The sequence below is a fragment of the Heloderma suspectum genome, chromosome 17, assembly GCF_057233095.1.
Source record: "Heloderma suspectum isolate Gila_16-S chromosome 17, 16-S_ref, whole genome shotgun sequence".
Classification (NCBI taxonomy): Eukaryota; Metazoa; Chordata; class Lepidosauria; order Squamata; family Helodermatidae; genus Heloderma; species Heloderma suspectum.
The window spans coordinates 5195164-5213583 of NC_139474.1; the positions used below are offsets into that span (position 1 = coordinate 5195164).

The 18420-nt window shown below is 49.3% G+C and overlaps 1 protein-coding gene across 3 annotated transcripts in view; it reads right to left on the minus strand.

Annotated features, from left to right (window-relative positions):
- Positions 1-1753: 1753 nt before the first annotated feature.
- RASGRP2 (RAS guanyl releasing protein 2) overlaps positions 1754-18420 on the minus strand; it is a 46451-nt gene continuing 29784 nt past the window's right edge. For all 3 annotated transcript variants that reach the window (XM_084824340.1, XM_084824341.1, XM_084824342.1), the window contains exons 11-17: positions 18005-18127; positions 17234-17349; positions 12719-12860; positions 8450-8486; positions 7730-7888; positions 4095-4191; positions 1754-2089 (exon numbers count right to left, since the gene is read on the minus strand). In XM_084824340.1, coding sequence (XP_084680466.1) covers positions 4133-4191; positions 7730-7888; positions 8450-8486; positions 12719-12860; positions 17234-17349; positions 18005-18127 — 636 coding nt within the window. In that variant the 3' untranslated portion in view covers positions 1754-2089; positions 4095-4132. The remainder of the gene's footprint in view (positions 2090-4094; positions 4192-7729; positions 7889-8449; positions 8487-12718; positions 12861-17233; positions 17350-18004; positions 18128-18420) is intronic.

Consider the following 18420-nt stretch of genomic DNA (forward strand, 5'->3'; position numbering starts at 1 on the left):
CGGTTCCGGCCCAGCCTATCTCAAGGAGCGCCTCCAGCAACACCAGACAGGCCGCTTAACAAGATCAGCCTTGGATGGCCTTCTCTCTGTCCCATCAGCCAGGACAGCTAGGCTGGTGAGGACAAGGGCCTTCTTTGTGGTGGCCCCCACTCTGTGGAACTCCCTTCCTAGGAAACTCTGCCATGCCCCCTCTTTAATGAGCTTCTGCCACACACTGAAAACCTGGTTATTCAGGCAGGCATTTGGGGTGGGTTAGGGTATTTTTAAATAATGTTTTAATGCATAATTTTACTGTTTTAACTTGTACATCACCCAGTGATTGGGTGACCGGCCACATGGGCGTTTAAGAAATTAGATAGATAGACAGACAGACAGACAGACAGACAGACAGACAGTCTGTCTTGATGGCTCTGTGCTGCCTCCAGTCTTAGAGGCAGGATACCCATAAGCATCAGTTGCTGGGGAACATGGGTGGAAGGATGCTGTTGCACTCCTGTCCTGCTTGTGGGTTTCCTGTGGGCAGCTGGTTGGCCACTGTGTGAAAAGAATGCTGGACTGGACTAGACTGGACTGGACTGGAATCCAGCCCGGCTCTTCTGATATTCTTAGGGTGCAAACCTATGCTTTAGACAGAAAAAAAGTCCTACAACTCCCAGCATGCCCCAGCTAGCCTGGCTGGCTGGGGCATGCTGGGAGTTGTGGGACTTTTTTCTGTCTAAACATGCATAGTATTGCCCTTCAATCCTTTTAGAACTTTTAGAACTGAGGTTGCACGTTGGAATTTGCGACGTGACCAGGTTGCCTTTTAAGCATGGGCAGAGTGCTTTTCTCTCACCACTGAGGTGGTGCCACCAGCCACCCCCACCTCAAATTTACACAGCTTTTCTAGAAGGTGTTGCGAGGTGGGGCCGGGTGCAGGGGAGACAGTTTATATGTTGTTGTTTTTAGCATCCTTAAAGAAGCAAAAAGGGGCCCCTCTTTCTGTGTTGGAGCTGGGAGGGCAGAAGGAAGCATTTCTTGACACGCTCAGAGAAGGGGCAAGAGGCAGGGGAAAGAGTGGTGCATTAAAGGCCCTGTCACTAATTCCAGGCCACTTGTGCCAAGAGCGTTGACATGAGCAATGTGGAATGATAAACAGAATCTGTCACTTGGAAGAAGAAAAAAAATCAATACAGGTTTTAATTTCCCCCCCACACCTTCTTTTTCTCTCCTTATCCAACTTGACAAGAAATGAGATGGGGTAGGGGGATTATAGAGATGTTTATCCAATCAACTGTGCCTGCTTCCCTCACTCCACCTTCTCCATTCAATGTTTTTCTTAAAGATTCCAGTTCCCTCTGACCCCAAAAGGCAGTTGCATCGCAGTGGGTTGGATTTTAGAGCATGTTTTTGCTTCCTGCAATTTTGGCCCCAGCTGCATATGCACAGAGGCAACCTGTACTATTGAGAAAGGGGTTGGATGACAGAGATGCAGGAATGGAGGAAAGCTTTGCCTGTTCCATTTCCGCCTGTTACGCAGCTGCTAAAGGACCAAGAGCCCGTCCAGAAAAGCGATGCTAAATGTGGCTGGCAGAAAAAAAAAAAAAAAAAAGCTCAGCATGCAGAAGAGAGAAGAAAAGCAGGGGAGTAAATTGGGCCTACATAGCCTATCTAAAGAAGAGAGGACGCCCCCACTCCCACCAGACCACCATCCTGGGAGAGAAATCCCCCAGGATTTCGGCAGGCTGTTTTGCTGAAGGAACAGATTGACAGGCAGGAAGTGTCAAATTTATTATAATTATTATTACACCTTGAGATCCAGTTCTTGATACAAATATACACATGTTTTGGAAAGGCCTGTGATTGGGAGGAGAGGAACCACCCCCTCTTTTGCCCAGCCAAGGAAGCTCTCGCCAAAGCCTTGGAAGGTGTGGAAGAGAAGGAGGTGTTCCGAAGTAGGTTTCCTCAGCCCGATGTCTCAACGGATCACCTTTCTGCCTGCCGCCACCCCCACTTTAACAACACACATTGTGGGGGGGGGCACTGGAACATAGCAGAGGACTTGCTGGTACAACGGCTGAGGATGGCAAGGAGGGAGGTGGGGAAGGTTCTGCAAAGACAAAACACAACCAGAGGTGTATTAAATAAAATTGCCAATGCCGTATTCAGGGGTGAGGATCCCCAGGCTCAAAGTCCTAATCTGGCCCTCCTGGGTTTCCCAGGTAGCCACACTTTTCCCCCCAGCTCCACCCCTTTTCCCCCAACCACCAATCTTTTTTTCCCCATTCCGAAAGGCTGAAACACCTCTCCTAAGGCATTTGTTGCTGTTGTTCAGTCGTTCAGTTGTGACCCCATGGACCGTAGCACGCCAGGCCTTCCTGTCCTCCGCTCTCTCCCGGAGCATGCTCAAGTCCATATTCATTGCATAGGTGACGCCATTTGGGGGTTGGACTCGATGGCCTTGTAGGCCCCTTCCAACCATACTATTCTATGATCTAGCCATCTCATCCTCTGCCGTCCCCTTCTCCTTTTGCCTTCAATCTTTCCTTCTCTTCGCATTAGGTGGCCAAAATATTTGAGCTTCAGCTTTAGTATCTGTCCTTCCAATGAGCTCCTAAGGCATTAAAGGTAAAGGTGTCCCCAACCAGCCGTGTCCGACTCTAGGGTGCGGTGCTCATCCCCGTTTCTAAGCCGAAGAGCCAGCGCTGTCCGAAGACGCTTCCGTGGTCATGTGGCTGGCATGACTGAATACCGAGGTGCGCGGAATGCTGTCACCTTCCCCGCCGAGGCGGTGCCTATTTATCTACTTGCAATTTCTTGCTTTCGAACCGCTAGGTTGGCAGAAGCTGGGACTGAAGACGGGAGCTCACTCCGTCACGCGGCACTCGGGTCTCGAACTGCTGACCCGCCGACCTTCCAGTCTGCAGTTCAGCATCTTAACCACTAAGCCACCGCGGCCCCTAAGGCAATAAGATCTGGAATAAGATCTGGCAATAAGATCCGGAAGCTACGAGAGGCTGGTATTTGGCCACACCCCTTTTCCTTCGGCTCCAACTTCGGTTCCTCTAGCTCCTCCCATCACTGGAATGTAGCCCCTGAAAACTTATCTGAAAGTGACATCAGCCCTCAGGCTAAAAGTGGTTGCCCGCTCCTGCCAGACTCTCCTTATTCAAATCTACTATATGACCGCATCTCGAATACTGGGGCTGTGCACGCAACACGCTAACCCACACTCAGTGGTCAAGCGTGGGTTGTTTGTTCAACTGTGGGTTAGCATGTTGTCTGAACCAAGGACATTTTCTGCAGGGTGGTTTGTTAACCATGCAGGGTGGCTCCTTCACCATCCTGAACAACCCAACAACAAACCATGGATTCTCAAGGTGGCTTGTTCGAGAAAAATAAGCCACGCTGCACACGTGGCAACCAGCTAGAGAGCCCAGAAGTGCTGGTGACACTCCAGCCCATGCGGCCAAACTCAATAGTCAGGTTTGCATAGCCGCAGCTGGAACAACCCCATTCCCGCTGTGGTGGCTGCTGGGATATGCAATCGCAGGGCCAGAAGAACGACAATGGAACCACGGAGCGGGGATGGGTGAGGGAACCATGCTGCCATGAGTGGTTCCACAATCGTGGGGGGGGCATGCTTGTCATGGTTTCCCTCCCGCTCCCCACAGCATGGTTCCACTACCCATCCACCCATGATCGTATGAACACACCCATTGACTGGGTTTGCACAACACACTAACCCACACTCAATGAACCGTAGGTCATTTGTTGAACGGTGGTTTAGTGTGTTGTCTGAACCCAAGACAATTTCCACAGGGTGGCTTGTTAACTATGCGGGGTGAGTTATTTGTCTTGAACAAGCTGCCTTGAGAACCCCATGGTTTGTGGTTGAGTTGTTCGGGGTGGTTAACAAGCCACCCTGCATGGTTAACAAGCCACCCTGTGGAGAATGTCCTGGGTTCAGACAACACGCTAACCCACGGTTCAGCAAACAACCTATGCTTCAACAACAACTCACACTCAACCACTGAGTGTGGGTTGGTGTGTTGTGTGAACAGCCCTATTCTTCCATTCCCAGGAACTGAAAGGAAAACTTCAGCAATAATCACCTGATGTCTAGGTTCCAGGCAGACCCTCCACGTCAGCCTCATAGGTGGACATCAAAGACCCCATCTTCCACAACCTGCATGTCTTCTTCCTGTATTTCTGCAGAGAAACAAGCGTGTGAACAGACATGGGTGTGAATTGGATGTGGATGGAAAGGCTTCTTTAACTGGCTCCCTGACCCCCCACCCCACCCCACTCAACAAGCAATACATTGACTGCCAAATGAGAGAGGATAGAGGGGGAGTCAACATCCCCCAGCCCCGCCCCACCCACCAGTTTTCTCCAAACGTTAGTAGATTTGTAGTAGACCATTCTGGACAGCCATTTGTCAGGGATGCTGCAATTCCGTGGTGCCGTGGAGGCAGGACTCGCAGGGACGCAATGCCAACATTTTTTTTAATTAGCATGGAGGCTGATGGCATCTGCCACCCCTCCCAGAATTCCCTGGTCCCTCTGAGCTTAGCTGGAATCTTCACAGGAGCTCTGGGGAAATGAATTTTCCCAGCAACACATGGCCCTGTTCTCACGTAATGACAGCCCCTCAGTTAAATAAACCATGGGCTCTTGGGAACGAGCGGGGGAGAGTGAGAGAGTGCCCAAAAATGCACCACTTGCATTTTTACTCCACAACCCACGGTCGTCTCATTTGTAGTCAGAGCTAAACAACCCAGTGGTTAACTCCATCAGTCTGGGTTTGTACGTCACGCTCCACAACCTACGGACGAGCCAATCATGGGTGTCGAGTAAGAGTGCAAGCGGTGGGTGTGCCGCGGGCAAGTGCACTCTCTCTCTCCCGCTCGTGCACAGCAACCCCGATGGGTTGTTGTTATGGGCAAACCAGTTCTGTATTGTTCCCTGTCGTGATGCAAAGTCTTTTGGGGTGGCTTGGTCTTGAACGGGCAATTACGGCTCATTTGCTTTCCAGAATTGCTGCTCCCGGTGGAGATGAAAACTGCTTGAACTGGTCTGTTGATAGGGATCAATGAAGCTGCCTGCAATTTTGGACTCTCCTGGGGGCGTGGCCATCGGGGCTGTCATGATGAGCGCCTGCACTTAAAACTGACCACTTCACTGATGCAGTTGCATCCCGGCTTGTAGATCCCGCACTGAGCCAAAAGTTGGACTGGATTACCTCCAATGATTTGCAGGCAGGGGGAGAGACATGGCACCCAAGACTCAACATCTTTGCCCAGCATTGAACTTTCCTCTCCGGATATTACGAAAAGCAAAACAAGCCAGGGTGATCAAGTTGGAAGAAGACCCCAAGACCAGCTGCTTTAGCCCCAGGCACACAGGGATTTTAAGACAAGGTATTTTATACCCCAAACACTGTTGTCTTTTCTGTGTGGTTTGAATCCCTCTTAGAGACTGGAAACTCTTCCCAGTTAGAAACTGCCCTATATCAGGTAACAGACAAACACACATGGTTTATCTTTCAGGTCCCATCTCTACCCTCTTCTATAGCATCACAGTTCTAGAACAGGAGCAGCCCTGCACGAAATATTCACAGTAAAGCAATTAATTTTTACTACGCTTAGCAAAGAGGCATGCCAGCTTTTGAGTTATACAGAACCCTTCATCAGGCAGACCAGAAAGGAAAGTACACATTGGGCATATCGAAAGCAAGGCTGATTAAATGCAGGATGTTCCGACTGAGTTGCTACAGGACAAAATTTCAATCTAAATTCTTTTCTGTTATGCCTGTTGATGATGTGCAAACACAAAAACTGACATGCTCCTTCCCAGGGGCGTTGCTAGGCCTGGAGCCATGGGCCTATAGCTCCAAATCTACTCCCCAGAGCTCTGAGTGTCCCTAAGTGCCCATTGACACCAATGGAAGATTTCTTTCTCAGCTTAATTGCCATGCAGCTGAGGAGGGAAGAGTTCCATATTCTGGAACTTTGGGATGATCCAGGCCGGGTGCAACTCAGCTGAAGCATTTATTTTATTGGAGGTGATTTGGATGAGAAATTAATCAGCTGGTGTTGCCTTCTGTGAAATTCAAAGGCATCCCAGTGATTATATCTAAATTATTAGATATAAATCAGCTAAGCAAATTTGAGGCAGATTTGTGTCCCATGGGCCTGGGGCCCAAATCTTTTAAGTGCTTAGCCAAGAGAAGACAAGAAGATGACACCTTAGCCATGTTCCGATTTACTTGGATCAATACAGAGCAACCTCCGCTTAATCTATCCCAAACTCCCTGGCGCAAGCCAGACTTAGAACACCAGGGGGAGACGTTGCATCACAATCCAGCCACTGCAAGTTACTAGAACAGGCACTATTTTATTTATTCGTTTATTTGTTGACTGCATTACTGCCCAATAGTCAAAGCTCTACAATCAGCAGATATTTTGCTGAGTGGATGTGGGGGTCAGGGGACTGGGACCCAAGTTGTGGGTGGCGGAGATCCTGGAAGCCCAGACCACTCTCTCCAGCAGATTTCCAAAGATGGAAAGATTTGCACCGGGACGATGACCTGCGACGATAACAGCAGTGCCACGATCTGCAGCCTTAGGACGGTGTTTTCTGTCTGGTTCCAGAGGCCGCGGTGGCGAAACCTCAAATTAGCAGGCCCGAGAGCTGAAGCGTGTCCCCCACACCCAGTGAAAACACACAGGGACTGACATACACAGGAAGCACCCGTCTGAAAGCTGTCAACCAGAAAAGCGCAGGGCAGGAAGCAAAACTGGGCTGAACCGTTTATCTGGGAGGGAAGCTGGTTTCCGGCACAGGGTGTGGTTCAGTGGGTGGGGGACACAACCAGGCTGGGGGTGCTGAGCGTCTGAAAAACAGCTTGTGATCTCGGAGGGTGCCGTGATGACAAATAATGAAAATGGAGACAGAGGGGGGCAGATCAGGGTGGGGCGACTGGGTGATACAGAAAGGAAGGCTGCTACTTGGGGGGAAGAGACCCATGTGGATCCAAGAAACCATTCATTCATTCATTCATTCCATTTCTATACCTATCGATACCATTTCTATTCTGTACATTTCTTCCTTAGCTTAATTGCTATGCAGCTGAGGAGGAAAGAGTTAACTCTTCCCGCTCCACATTCTGGAAAAAAAAGCCCCCCAACTCCCCCTCCCCAAGCTTAGTGGGGGGGAAACTTCCATGGGTGTTAATGGAAGCTTTTCTTCTAAGCTTAATTGCATGAAGTGGGGGCAATTTTCCTCCAAGAGGGGAAGAGAGAGAAGGGGGGGGAGAGAGAAGGTGGGGGGAGAGACAATGAGAAAGTGCAAATTAATTGTAATTGAAGAGGAACTACTGATTTGGGATGATCCAGGTCAGGGTATGAATGAATCAAAACATTTATTTTATTTGAGGTGATCTGGATGAGAAACTGATGGGCTGGAATTGCCTGCACTGAAATTGAAATACATCCGAGTCATTATAATTTTTGTAAACTGCCCAGACAGCTCTGACTATGGGGCAGTACAGAAATGTAAATCATCGTCATCATCTAAATTGCTAGATATAAATCAGTATATGAAGTTTTAGGCAGGTTTGTGTCCTGTGGGGCTGGGACCCAAACCTCTGAAGCACCTAGCAACACCCCTGTCAAATGAAGCTGTTCCAGAAAAGACAACAGCTTAGCCATGTTCCTTTTTCCTTGGCTCAACACAGAGGCCATACCTGTATGCCGCAGGGACGTCCGCCCAGGGCGTGGCAGGGAGAAGCTGAAGGAACGGGCAGGCAGCGCGGCTGGCCCGTCCAGGCTGACGCTCTTAGCACGCTTGCGACACTCGACGGACAGGAGGTCCCGGCATTGTCTGTGGCAGCTCACACTGCAGGCTGAACAGCACAAGGGAAGAGCATTACAGGGCATGTCTCTGTCATACGACTTTCCTTACAAGATTAGCTCTCAATTTCCGGTGGCCCCCCCCCCACTCAATAACTGACTTTCACTGGCTAATTTCTGCAAAATAGGAGAGGGTGCCTTCCGTGCATACTGGCTGGGTTCACACAACACCCTAACCACATTTAGTGGTTGAGGGTGGGCTGTTGTTGAACCATGGGCTGTCGTTGAACCGCAGGTTATCATGCTGTCTGAATGCTGCGCGTTTTCCACAGGGTGGCTTCTTAACCACGCAGCATGGCTTGTTAACAACCCAAGAACAAGCCATGGGTCCTCACGGTGGCTTGTTGGCAAAAAATAAGCCACGCTGCATGGTTATTAAGCCAACCTGGGGAAAACGCGCTGCATTCAGACAACACGATAACCCATGGTACAACAACAAGCCGCACTCAACCACTAAGTGTGGTTGTCGTGTTGTGTGAACCCAGCCACTCAGTTGCACCACATACCTGCCACCAATCTCTGACCCTCTTCCCCCCTCCCCAGCTATGACTTACCCCGACATTTTAATCCCTGCTTGTAGAGTCCAAGAATCTGGAGAGAGAAAGAAAGAGAGAGAAATGTCCAGTGTGGGTGGGTTAAGGATGGGTGACCACCAAGTGCCTGTGCTATACACCTACTGCCCAAATCAATTCCTTCTCTTGCTTTTGTGTGTGTGTGTGTGTGTGTGTTTAACGAGTTGACCACAATGAAAGAAAACAGGACCCAAAATGTTCCTAGGATTTTGATCACTGTGTTGGTAACATATGGTCGCAAGGCCTGAACTACACAGATCTCTTCTTCAGCGGGACAAAGAGACCTACCCGGTTTTAAAAGCTTGCTAACGTATGTGATTGGAACAGAAGGAAGAAGCCCTCAAAGTTGCCCGAAGAATAACATCTTGAGGGCTCAACCCTAAAACCAAACATCCAGTTAACAAAATGTCAAGATGACAATGAAAGCATTCCTGCTGCAGAAACTCAAACACGTATAAAAAGGAACAGGCGAAAAGAATAAGAAATAGTAAAAGCCTTGATAAGGGGGTGGACTAGGAGATTTTTTTTAAGCCCTTTTGTAAGAATGTTCTTTTCGAAATCCAGAGACTTGAACAAGAATGAGGAGGCATGTAATACCCAATCCAAGCAGTCTTTGTTCCCACACCAGGGTCCTTATCTGTAACGCTCGTTCCAGCATTAACCACAGTGGGAAACCACATTCGCTTGACAATCATGCCCAAATCCACACAACAACTGCACCTGGTAGCCCTGGATGTGACCCCAAGAGAAGCCCCTCTGCATTCCAGGGAGACATTTATTTACATTTTTGAGGAAGATTCAGAATGGGGAAAAATGGTAGAGCTTAAGTCTGAAAAGATCACTTAAAAAAAACCCAAAAACCTACATCTGAGCTCGTTTTAGTTTTTTTACCACCATGTTAGGTATTTAACTCGCCAAATTTGATCATTTGGTCCCAGGGCCTGGTCTGAAGGCACGGGAGGCAGCCTCCATGCTGAAGCTAAGCAGGTCTGGGCCCGGTCAGTGCTTCAAGGGGAGACCCCCTGGGAACCACATGTAGCCCCCTTGAGTTCCATGATGGAAGAAAGGGGGGATATAAATGAAATAAATAAATAAATCCTGCCCACCCAGATTTCCCCTCAAACTACCACTATAGCCAGGAACGTTGCCAGCAATTTAAATAAAGAGAATGTGTGGAAGCAACAGAAAGAAGGAGGCACCTGGGACGTTCTCCTATCCAAGTATGGGAACAAGGGATAGAATCCAGCTCAAGTCCTACTTAGAGGAAACCCATTGAAATGAATGGGATTTAAGGCAGCCATGAGTAACTTAAGTCCCGTTCATCTTAATGGGTCTACGCTACAGAGCACTTGAGTTGGATTCTACCCAAGGAAATTGCCTTATATCAGGTCAGGTCAGAACTTTTGCCCTATTAGCCAGGGGTGGGGAACCTCAGGCTCAGGGGCCACATCCAGCCCTCCTGCAGTTCTAATCCAGCCCTCCAGGATTCCCCAAGTGGCCACACCCCCATTCCCCCAGCCACTGATTGTTTGGTGGCTTCCCAGCTTTTGAGCAGTTTTCACTCCCATTCTAAAAGGCTGAAATGCCTCTTCCAAGGCTTGTTGTTGTTCAGTCGTTCAGTCGTGTCCGACTCTTCATGACCCCATGGACCATAGCACGCCAGGCCTTCCTGTCCTGCGCTCTCTCCCAGAGCGTGCTCAAGTCCATATTCATTGCATCGGTGATGCTATCTAGCCATCTCATCCTCTGCCGTCCCCTTCTCCTTTTGCCTTCAGTCTTTCCCAGCATCAGGATCTTTTCCAGAGAGTTTTCTCTTCGCATTAGGTGGCCAAAATATTTCAGCTTCGGCTTCAGTATCTGTCCTTCCAATGAGCAGTCAGGGTTGATTTCCTTTAGGATTGACTGATTGGACCTTCTTGCAGTCCAGGGGACTCGTAAGAGTCTTCTCCAGCACCACAGTTTGAAAGCATCAATTCTTCTGCGCTCAGCCTTCCTTATAGTCCAGCTCTCACAGCCATACGTTGCTACTGGGAAAACCATAGCTTTGATTAGACGGACCTTTGTCAGCAAGGTGATGTCTCTGCTTCTTACTATGCTGTCTAGGTTTGCCATAGCTTTCCTCCCAAGGAGCAAGTGTCTTTTAATTTCATGGCTACAGTCACCGTCTGCGGTGATCTTGGAGCCCAAGAAAATAAAATCTGTCACTGCTTCCATTTCTTCCCCTTCCATATGCCAGGAAGTGATAGGGCCAGATGCCATGATCTTTGTTTTTTTAATGTTGAGTTTCAAACCAGCTTTTGCACTCTCCTCTTTCACCCTCAACAAGAGGCTCTTGAGATCCTCTTCGCTTTCTGCCATTAGGGTGGTATCATCTGCGTATCTGAGGTTGTTGATAATTCTCCCGCCAATCTTAATTCAAACCTGTGATTCCTCCAACCCGGCATTTCTCATGATGTACTCTGCATATAAGTTAAATAAGCAGGGTGACAATATGCAGCCTTGTCGTACTCCTTTCCCAATTTTGAACCAATCGGTTGTTCCATGTCCGGTTCTTACTGTTGCTTCTTGACCATCATACAGGTTTCTCAGGAGACAGTTAAGGTGGTCTGGTACTCCCATCTCTTTCAGAATTTGCCACAGTTTGTTGTGATCCACAAAATCAAAGGCTTTAGCGTAGTCAATGAAGCAGAAATAGACATTTTTCTGGAATTCCCTTGCTTTCTTCATGATCCAGAGAATGTTGGCGATTTGATCTCTAGTTCCTCTGCCTCTTCGAAACCCCGCTTGTACTTCCGGTAGTTCTTGGTTCACATGCTGCTGAAGCCTAGCTTGTAGGATTTTGAGCATCACCTTGCTGGCATGTGAAATGAGCGCAATTGTGCGGTAGTTTGAACACTCTTTGGCGTTGCCCTTCTTTGGAATTGGAATGTAAACTGACCTTTTCCAGTCTTGTGGCCACTGTTGAGTGTTCCAGATTTGTTGGCATATTGAATGCAGCACTTTAACAGCATAATCTTTTAGGATCTTAAATAGCTCAGCTGGAAGACTGTCATCTCCGCTAGCTTTGTTGTTACTAATGCTTCCTAAGGCCCACTTGACTTCACTCTCGAGGATGTCCGGCTCAAGTTCAGTGAGCGCACTATCATGGCTATCAGGGACATTCAGATCTTTCCTGTATAGTTCTTCTGTGTATTCTTGCCACCTCTTCTTAATCTCATCTGCTTCTGTTAGGTCCCTGCCTTCTTTGTCCTTTATCATGCCCGTCTTTGCACAAAATGTTCCCTTGAGATCTCCGACTTTCTTGAAGAGGAATTCCAAGGCTTAGTAAATGGCAATAAAAGCTGTAAGCTACAATATGCTGATAAGTTTTGCATTTTTGGCCCCACCCACCACTGGAATGCAGCCCCCAAGAGCTCCTCTGAATTGGGCCCTGGGGCTGAAAGCGGTTCCCCATATCTGCACCAGCCCCATATTGACTGGCTCTCCAGGGTCTCAGGCAGAGAAGGGCCTTCCCAATCCTTTACTTCCTGCTCCTGTTTTAACCAGAGCTGCTCAGGGTTGAATCTGGGACCTTCTGCACATGAAGCTGGGGCTCTGCCCTCCCCAAGCCTGTGGCAGTTGCCCAATTTTTCCCGGTTCCAACGTTCATGGGAAGATTTCACCGCAAGAGCAAGGAACAGTCTGCTTGTGCTGACTTGGACACACGAGGAGCAGGTGGCCAAGGAATGTGTTCCCAGTCTGCACACCTTCATGTTCCACTCGAGAAACCCGAGAGCAGCCAGTGGTTGGGAGCAGAGTGCTGGAGCACAAGGGCTTTGGGGGTGCGGCCCAGAGGGGCAGTTCTGACATTCTTACGCGCGTGAACGCTGCTCCCTAATGCAGACCCACAGGTACACAGGCAGACACACAAAGATACAGACACACACAGAGAGACACACGCACACACAAACGCACAGATGCACACACAGACAGATGTGCGTGCACAGAGACACACAGACATGCACGCGCGCGCACAGACGGACACACACACGGTCACGCACAGAGAGACATATAGAGACACACACAGACACACAGACAGACGCACACAGACAGCTGCGCACAGATGTGCACAGACAGAAAGACGCGCAGACACCCACAGACAGAAGCACACAGGCAGATGTACACAGATGCACACGGACGGGCACAGACAGACAGACACGCACAGAGACACACAGAGAGAGACACACACACACCACACACACACACACTCACCAGGCCCTTGCAGTGACGACACGCCACAGGGCGCAGGAATGTGGTGTCGTGGAAGCTGTGGATGAAGCCCATCTTGCCGTTGAGCTCCATGCTGGACTTCATGAAGTAAGAGATCATCTCCTCCCGACTGATGCAGCCATCCCTGCGTTTCGGAGAGGCCCGTTAAAAGTGGGGAGAAGATGCATGCAACTTGGGCAAGGCTCAGCCATGGGCACCACCCTTCCCAGATCTCCCAGTTCGGGGGGCAGAATCTCAGGCCTAGGACCAAATGCGACCCACCTGCAGTCCAAATCCAGCCATGCCCCCTTCTCTTGGCTCTGCCCATTTCCCCCAACCACCAATCACCAGGTCGTTTCCCAGCTCTTGTGCACCTTTTCCCCCATTCTGAAAGGCTGAAATATCTCTCCCAAGACGTCATTACTGGCAGTAACAGCCTGAAGTTAACATATGCTGGTATTTTCGGCCCCGCCCCTTTTGCCTTTGACTCTGCCCACCACTGGCATGCGGCCCCCGAGAACTTCTCGGCCCTCGGGCTGAAAGAGGGTTGACACCTTGTCCCAGATGTTCCTACCTGCTTAGTTCCAGGCCCAATTTAATTAATTAATTAGATTTATATCCTGCCTTTCTGTGCCAAAAAAAGGACTCAAGGAGTTTAACAACAGTAAGACCAAGATCGAAACAAAAATGTGATGAAAACCGTCATAAAAGCAAATAAATTAAAAGCACCATGAAAAACACAACAATAAAACAAATAAACAGCAACCAACCCAGGAGAACCACCCTGACTGAAAGGCCTGACTGAATAAAAGCATCTTGACCTGCTAGCAGATTTAAACTGCTAGTTTTGACCTTTAAAGCTCTAAATGGTTGGGACCTATTGGATGGACCGCCTCCACCCCAAACACCCTCCCCATGCTATAAGCCGAATGCTCACGGCCCTGCTCTCCGTTCCATCACTGAGATATGCTAGATTGACAATACCAGGGGGCAGGGCCTTTTCAGTGGTGGCCAGACATTTATGGAATTCACCAGCCCTGGAAATCCACGGATGCCACGCTGAGCTCTTTGGAGCAAATGCAAATGTAGTGAATAAATGCAAACATAGCAGTGGTGGCTGGTGGCTCTGATTTTGGCAGGCCTATATATCCATTCTGGGTTTCAGTCAGAACCAGCCACCGGACGTTTTCTTACACGCCAGCCTGGCAGCTTTTTGCGTGGCCAAGAGAAGCGACAGTGCTTTGAGCTGCAGCCTTAGCGCAGGGCTGAGGTGGGAGTGGGGCCTTAGTTCTCTCACCCGTAGCTGCAGCTTGGGCTGACGCCTCAGAACTGTGCTTCAAGGCATGCTTGAGGCAAAACCCTCCAGTGCCTTTCTTCTATGGTTAAGAAAGGTGTGACTGGAGGGGAAAACTAGGCTGTCGGGTCTGAGAACTATGAAACTGTGTGCCTTGCGCACAGGAGAACAAACAGTTAAGGAAGCCACACCAGGCCCTTGCCTACTCCCACACACTTAGAGGGAAGCGGCAACGACCGGAAACCACCGAGATACGAGAGGAAACACCCCATGGCTCGCTATGGGGCTGTCCTGGAGTGGAGCAGCTGCGAGAACAGCAGTCAAGAGACCGTCACCAAATAAGGAGCAATGTCGCCGTTTGATGCCTAAGAGAGGAAAGCAGGACTTCAGCCTTGTTGCTCTTGCTCCCAGAGGAGAATCGCAGTGGGATACAAAGAGTGGGCCAGGCTGAGAGCCAGGACTCCTGGGTCCTTTCCCAGGGGATGTATGCAGCCATGACATATTTGGGCTTTGCGTCCACGCCTGCCAGAAGAACACACAGTTCCTTTGCACACATCTTTCCCTCTCTCTCTCGCTCGCTCACACACACGCATCCCAGATTCAGGCATGTGTCAACGCCTTTTTTTCAAATTAAACGTTGGCCGTAAGCGGAAAAGATGCCATTTTGAATGTCGGGAAAAGCCTCTGAGCTGCCCTCGTCCTGCTGATCCAAAGCAGCTTTGCTGAGGACCGTTTCCTGTTGGTCAGTGGCAGCAAACGCACAGAATCTTTGTTCCTGCAAAGATTGCGGCAGGAACGTTGAGAGGTTAGGATCTGCTTCCTCAGATGCGGTGAAGCATTCACCTCAGCGGCCCACGGAGGGGAGCGCTTCGCGCATCTGGCAAAGCGGACTCGAAAACACAAACAGGTCTGCCATAGCTCCCACAGTAACCTTTAAGGCAGGGGTTTGGAAGTTCAGCCTGAGAGGCCAAATCCAGCTTGCTGGGGTTCCCCAGATGGCCATGCCCCCTTTCCACCTGACCACCAATCGGTCGGTGGCTTTCCCACTTTTGTGCAGTTTTCCCCCATTCTCAAAGGTTAAAATGCCTCTCCTAAAGCTTTGTTCCTGGCAGGGAGAGCTTTAAGTTAAACTATGCTAGTATTTTTGTATTTGGGGCCTGCCCCCTTTTGCCTTTGGCACTGCCCACCACAGGAATGTGGCCTCTGAGGGCTTCTCCAATCCAGCCCTGAAAGAGGTTCTGCATCCTTCCTTTAAGGTGCCACAAGCCTCTTAACTTTGCTAAGCTCATCTTTCTCTTCCCACCCCTTCAGTTATTCCTCTCTTTAAGATACAAACGGGAACCATTTTCAGCTGGAGGGCCGAACTGGTTCTGGGCAAGTGTGTTGTGGGCTGCATGGCAATATAGGTTGGGGTAGCACTGCCACCCAAAATGGGTGTGGCCACCCCACTGCTGGATTGTCCAGATTCCATTCACTCACACACACACTCATATATATATATATATAACACACTCTTCCCTCCCCCATCTGCCTTGCTTTAACTAGACTTTTAAAAAGCCTCCAATGCCAATGGAGGCTATTTCAAATGGAGGTGCCCAATGGAGGCTATTTTCAATGGAGATGCCCAATGGAGGCTATTTTCAACAGTGGTGCCCAATGGAGGCTATTTTCAACAGTGGTGCCCAATGGAGGCTATTTTCAACAGTGGTGCCCAATGGAGGCGATTTGAAACGGAGGTGCCCAATGGAGGCAGTTTGAAATGGAGGTGCCCAGTGGAGGTTATTTCAAATGGAGGTGCCCAATGGAGGCTATTTTCAACGGAGGCGTCAATGGAGGCCATTTTCAACAGAGGTGCCAATGGAGGCTACTTCAAAGCTGAAATGCTGTGGGGGTGACTTTTGGGATGGGGTTACAGTGTCAGGAAGGTTAGCCCTTCCTTCCCCAGCAGTGACACACCCCAGAAAATGTCCCCCCACACAGCAATTAGGCATTTAAAAGCCTCCATTTTCACCAGTGATGGTTTTTTAAAGCCTCGCTTGCAGTGTGGGAGAGAGGAGGGGGAATCTGATCAGAGACAAGGGCAGGGGCTGGATGGGGACCTCCAGTGGGCCAGATCTCTGTGAGTCAGTTGTGCTGCCCAGTTTATTTGTTAATTATGGTGTTGGACTGGTTTTAATGTTTTTATCGATGTTTCATATAAACATGTTTAGCAATTACTATGTATTTTCATTGTATTCTAATGTATATCACAATGTATTTTAATATATTTAAATCTTCTTGTAAACCACTTAGAGATATTTTGCAAATATGGTAAGCGGCATATAAATCTATTCAGTAAATAAAGAATATCTGCAGAGGTTCCCTACCCTTGCTTTAAGACTCCACAGTGGTTTTTTCTTAAGCTCCACATCAACTTCATGGTTCTAGTCCTCAGTATTTTTATTTTTATTTGATTTATTTAAAAAGAATTTTAGGCCGCCTTTAAGGGTTGACTCCTCTCCAGGTATTGAAGAGTATTGAATCTCTCCACTTCCACACCTCTGACAGTAACTGAATCCTTGTCTCCCCTTTGCCTTTATTCTATTCCATACAAACCTGCTCCCATCTGAATGTTTGCTATGCCTCTTTGTATGCCTGGAAGAGCTGCTCACTCCTCACAATGCTTCCTTCCTCTAGCCTTTATTTTCCTTTTCCTGCTGCCCAAGTACCGCATAATTTCATGGTGCAAGGCCTGGACTCTTCCCTATATCCACCTATTACCTATCCAGTGTGAATTATACCCCTTTATAAAACAAACATTCCCTTTTTTCTTGCTGGAGTGGGAGGAAGAAGAGGAAGGGGAGGGGGAGGAAGAATAAAGCTGCTTTGAAAGAATTTCTAAATGTGCATGTTAAAGATGTGCCCTTCAAGGCGCAAGATGTGCCCTTCAAGGCGCAAGATGTGCCCTTCAAGGCACAATCCTATGCCTGTTTAGATGGGGGGGAAAGTCCTACAACTCCCAGCATTCCCCAGCCAGCTGGCTAGGAAATGCTGGGAGTTGTAAGACTTCTTTTCTGTCTAAACAGGCATAGGATTGCAACCTGAATTGCTTTTAGGTTTTTGGCAGAATCCGCCTTGGGCACTTCTAGCCTGAAACGAAAAGGTGGGATACAAGCGGTTTTTTAAAAATATAATTCGAAGCAGGAATGGGGGCTGGAGGTTGGCCCTTCCTGACAGGCACTTACTGATTCTCATCCAGGTCTCCAAATTTGCACAGGTACGGGAAGTTATTTCGGATGATCTTGAACTCTTCCTGGGAAATGTGCCCATCTCCATCCACATCAAAGTTCCGGAAGACAGACTGAAAAAGAGACGGGGGAGGAAGGACGAAGTGGAACACTGCCTCCCGACCTTAGGAACACAGCACGCTGCTCTGCACCTTTGCTGTGCTGTTTGTCCATCTAGCACAGTATTGTCAACACCCAACTGGAAACAGCAGCAGCGCTTACAAAGGTAAGAAATAAAACAGCCCCTTCCTGCAGGTTCACAATCTATAAGACACGACACAAAAGGAAAGGGAGTTGAGAGGGAGGAGGAATTGACACTTCCCCACCCATAAAGCTATCATTTGTTTGTTTGTTTCATTTATATCCTGCCTTTTTTCCTCCTTAAGGTACCCAAGGCAGCATTCAAATCCTCCTTCTTCTCTCCATTTTATCCTCACAACATCCCTGGGAGGTAGGTTGGGTTGAGAGTCAGTGACTGACCCAACGTCCCCCAGTGAGTTTCCATGGCCGAGTGGGCACCAGAAGGATGTACACAAGGTGTGGAAAGTCCGTCCCCATCATCCCCACCCGTCAAAGTGTGGAAAGTCAGCATGGCTGGGGATTATGGGCGCTGTACTCCAAGAGATCTCGCCGATGCCAGCTTGGGGAAGGACGCATCACGAGCCATGGCGTGCCAGGACCTCACTGTCCACGCCTCCCTCCATCCCCACCCCACCCTGTGCCTCCTACCTCAACCATCTTCTCGATGTGTTTGCGCACAACTGCCTGGTCTGGCTTGGGTTTGGGCACCGATGCCCACTCCTCAATCATGACGGGCTGGGGTGGTGGGGTGGAGGACGTGGGGCTGGAAGGCTGGAACACAGAATAAAGTGGTGGGGAGGGGGGGAACACATGCTTGCCAGAACCAAAGGGACTGTGCCTGTCGGAGTCAGAAGCAGCTGTCTTTGGGGTGGTGCGGGGTTTGATATGCAAGGTACAGAAGGAAGAGACCCCTCCCTCCATCCCCAATTATTGTTAACTGCACAGTTACGCCCCTCCTTCCTCCGAGGAGCACAGAGGGATGCTTTTATCCTCACAACACCCAGTGGCACAGCTCGGGCCGCCGCTTGGGACCAAAATCCAGGACTCCACAACCTTCCCCCCAC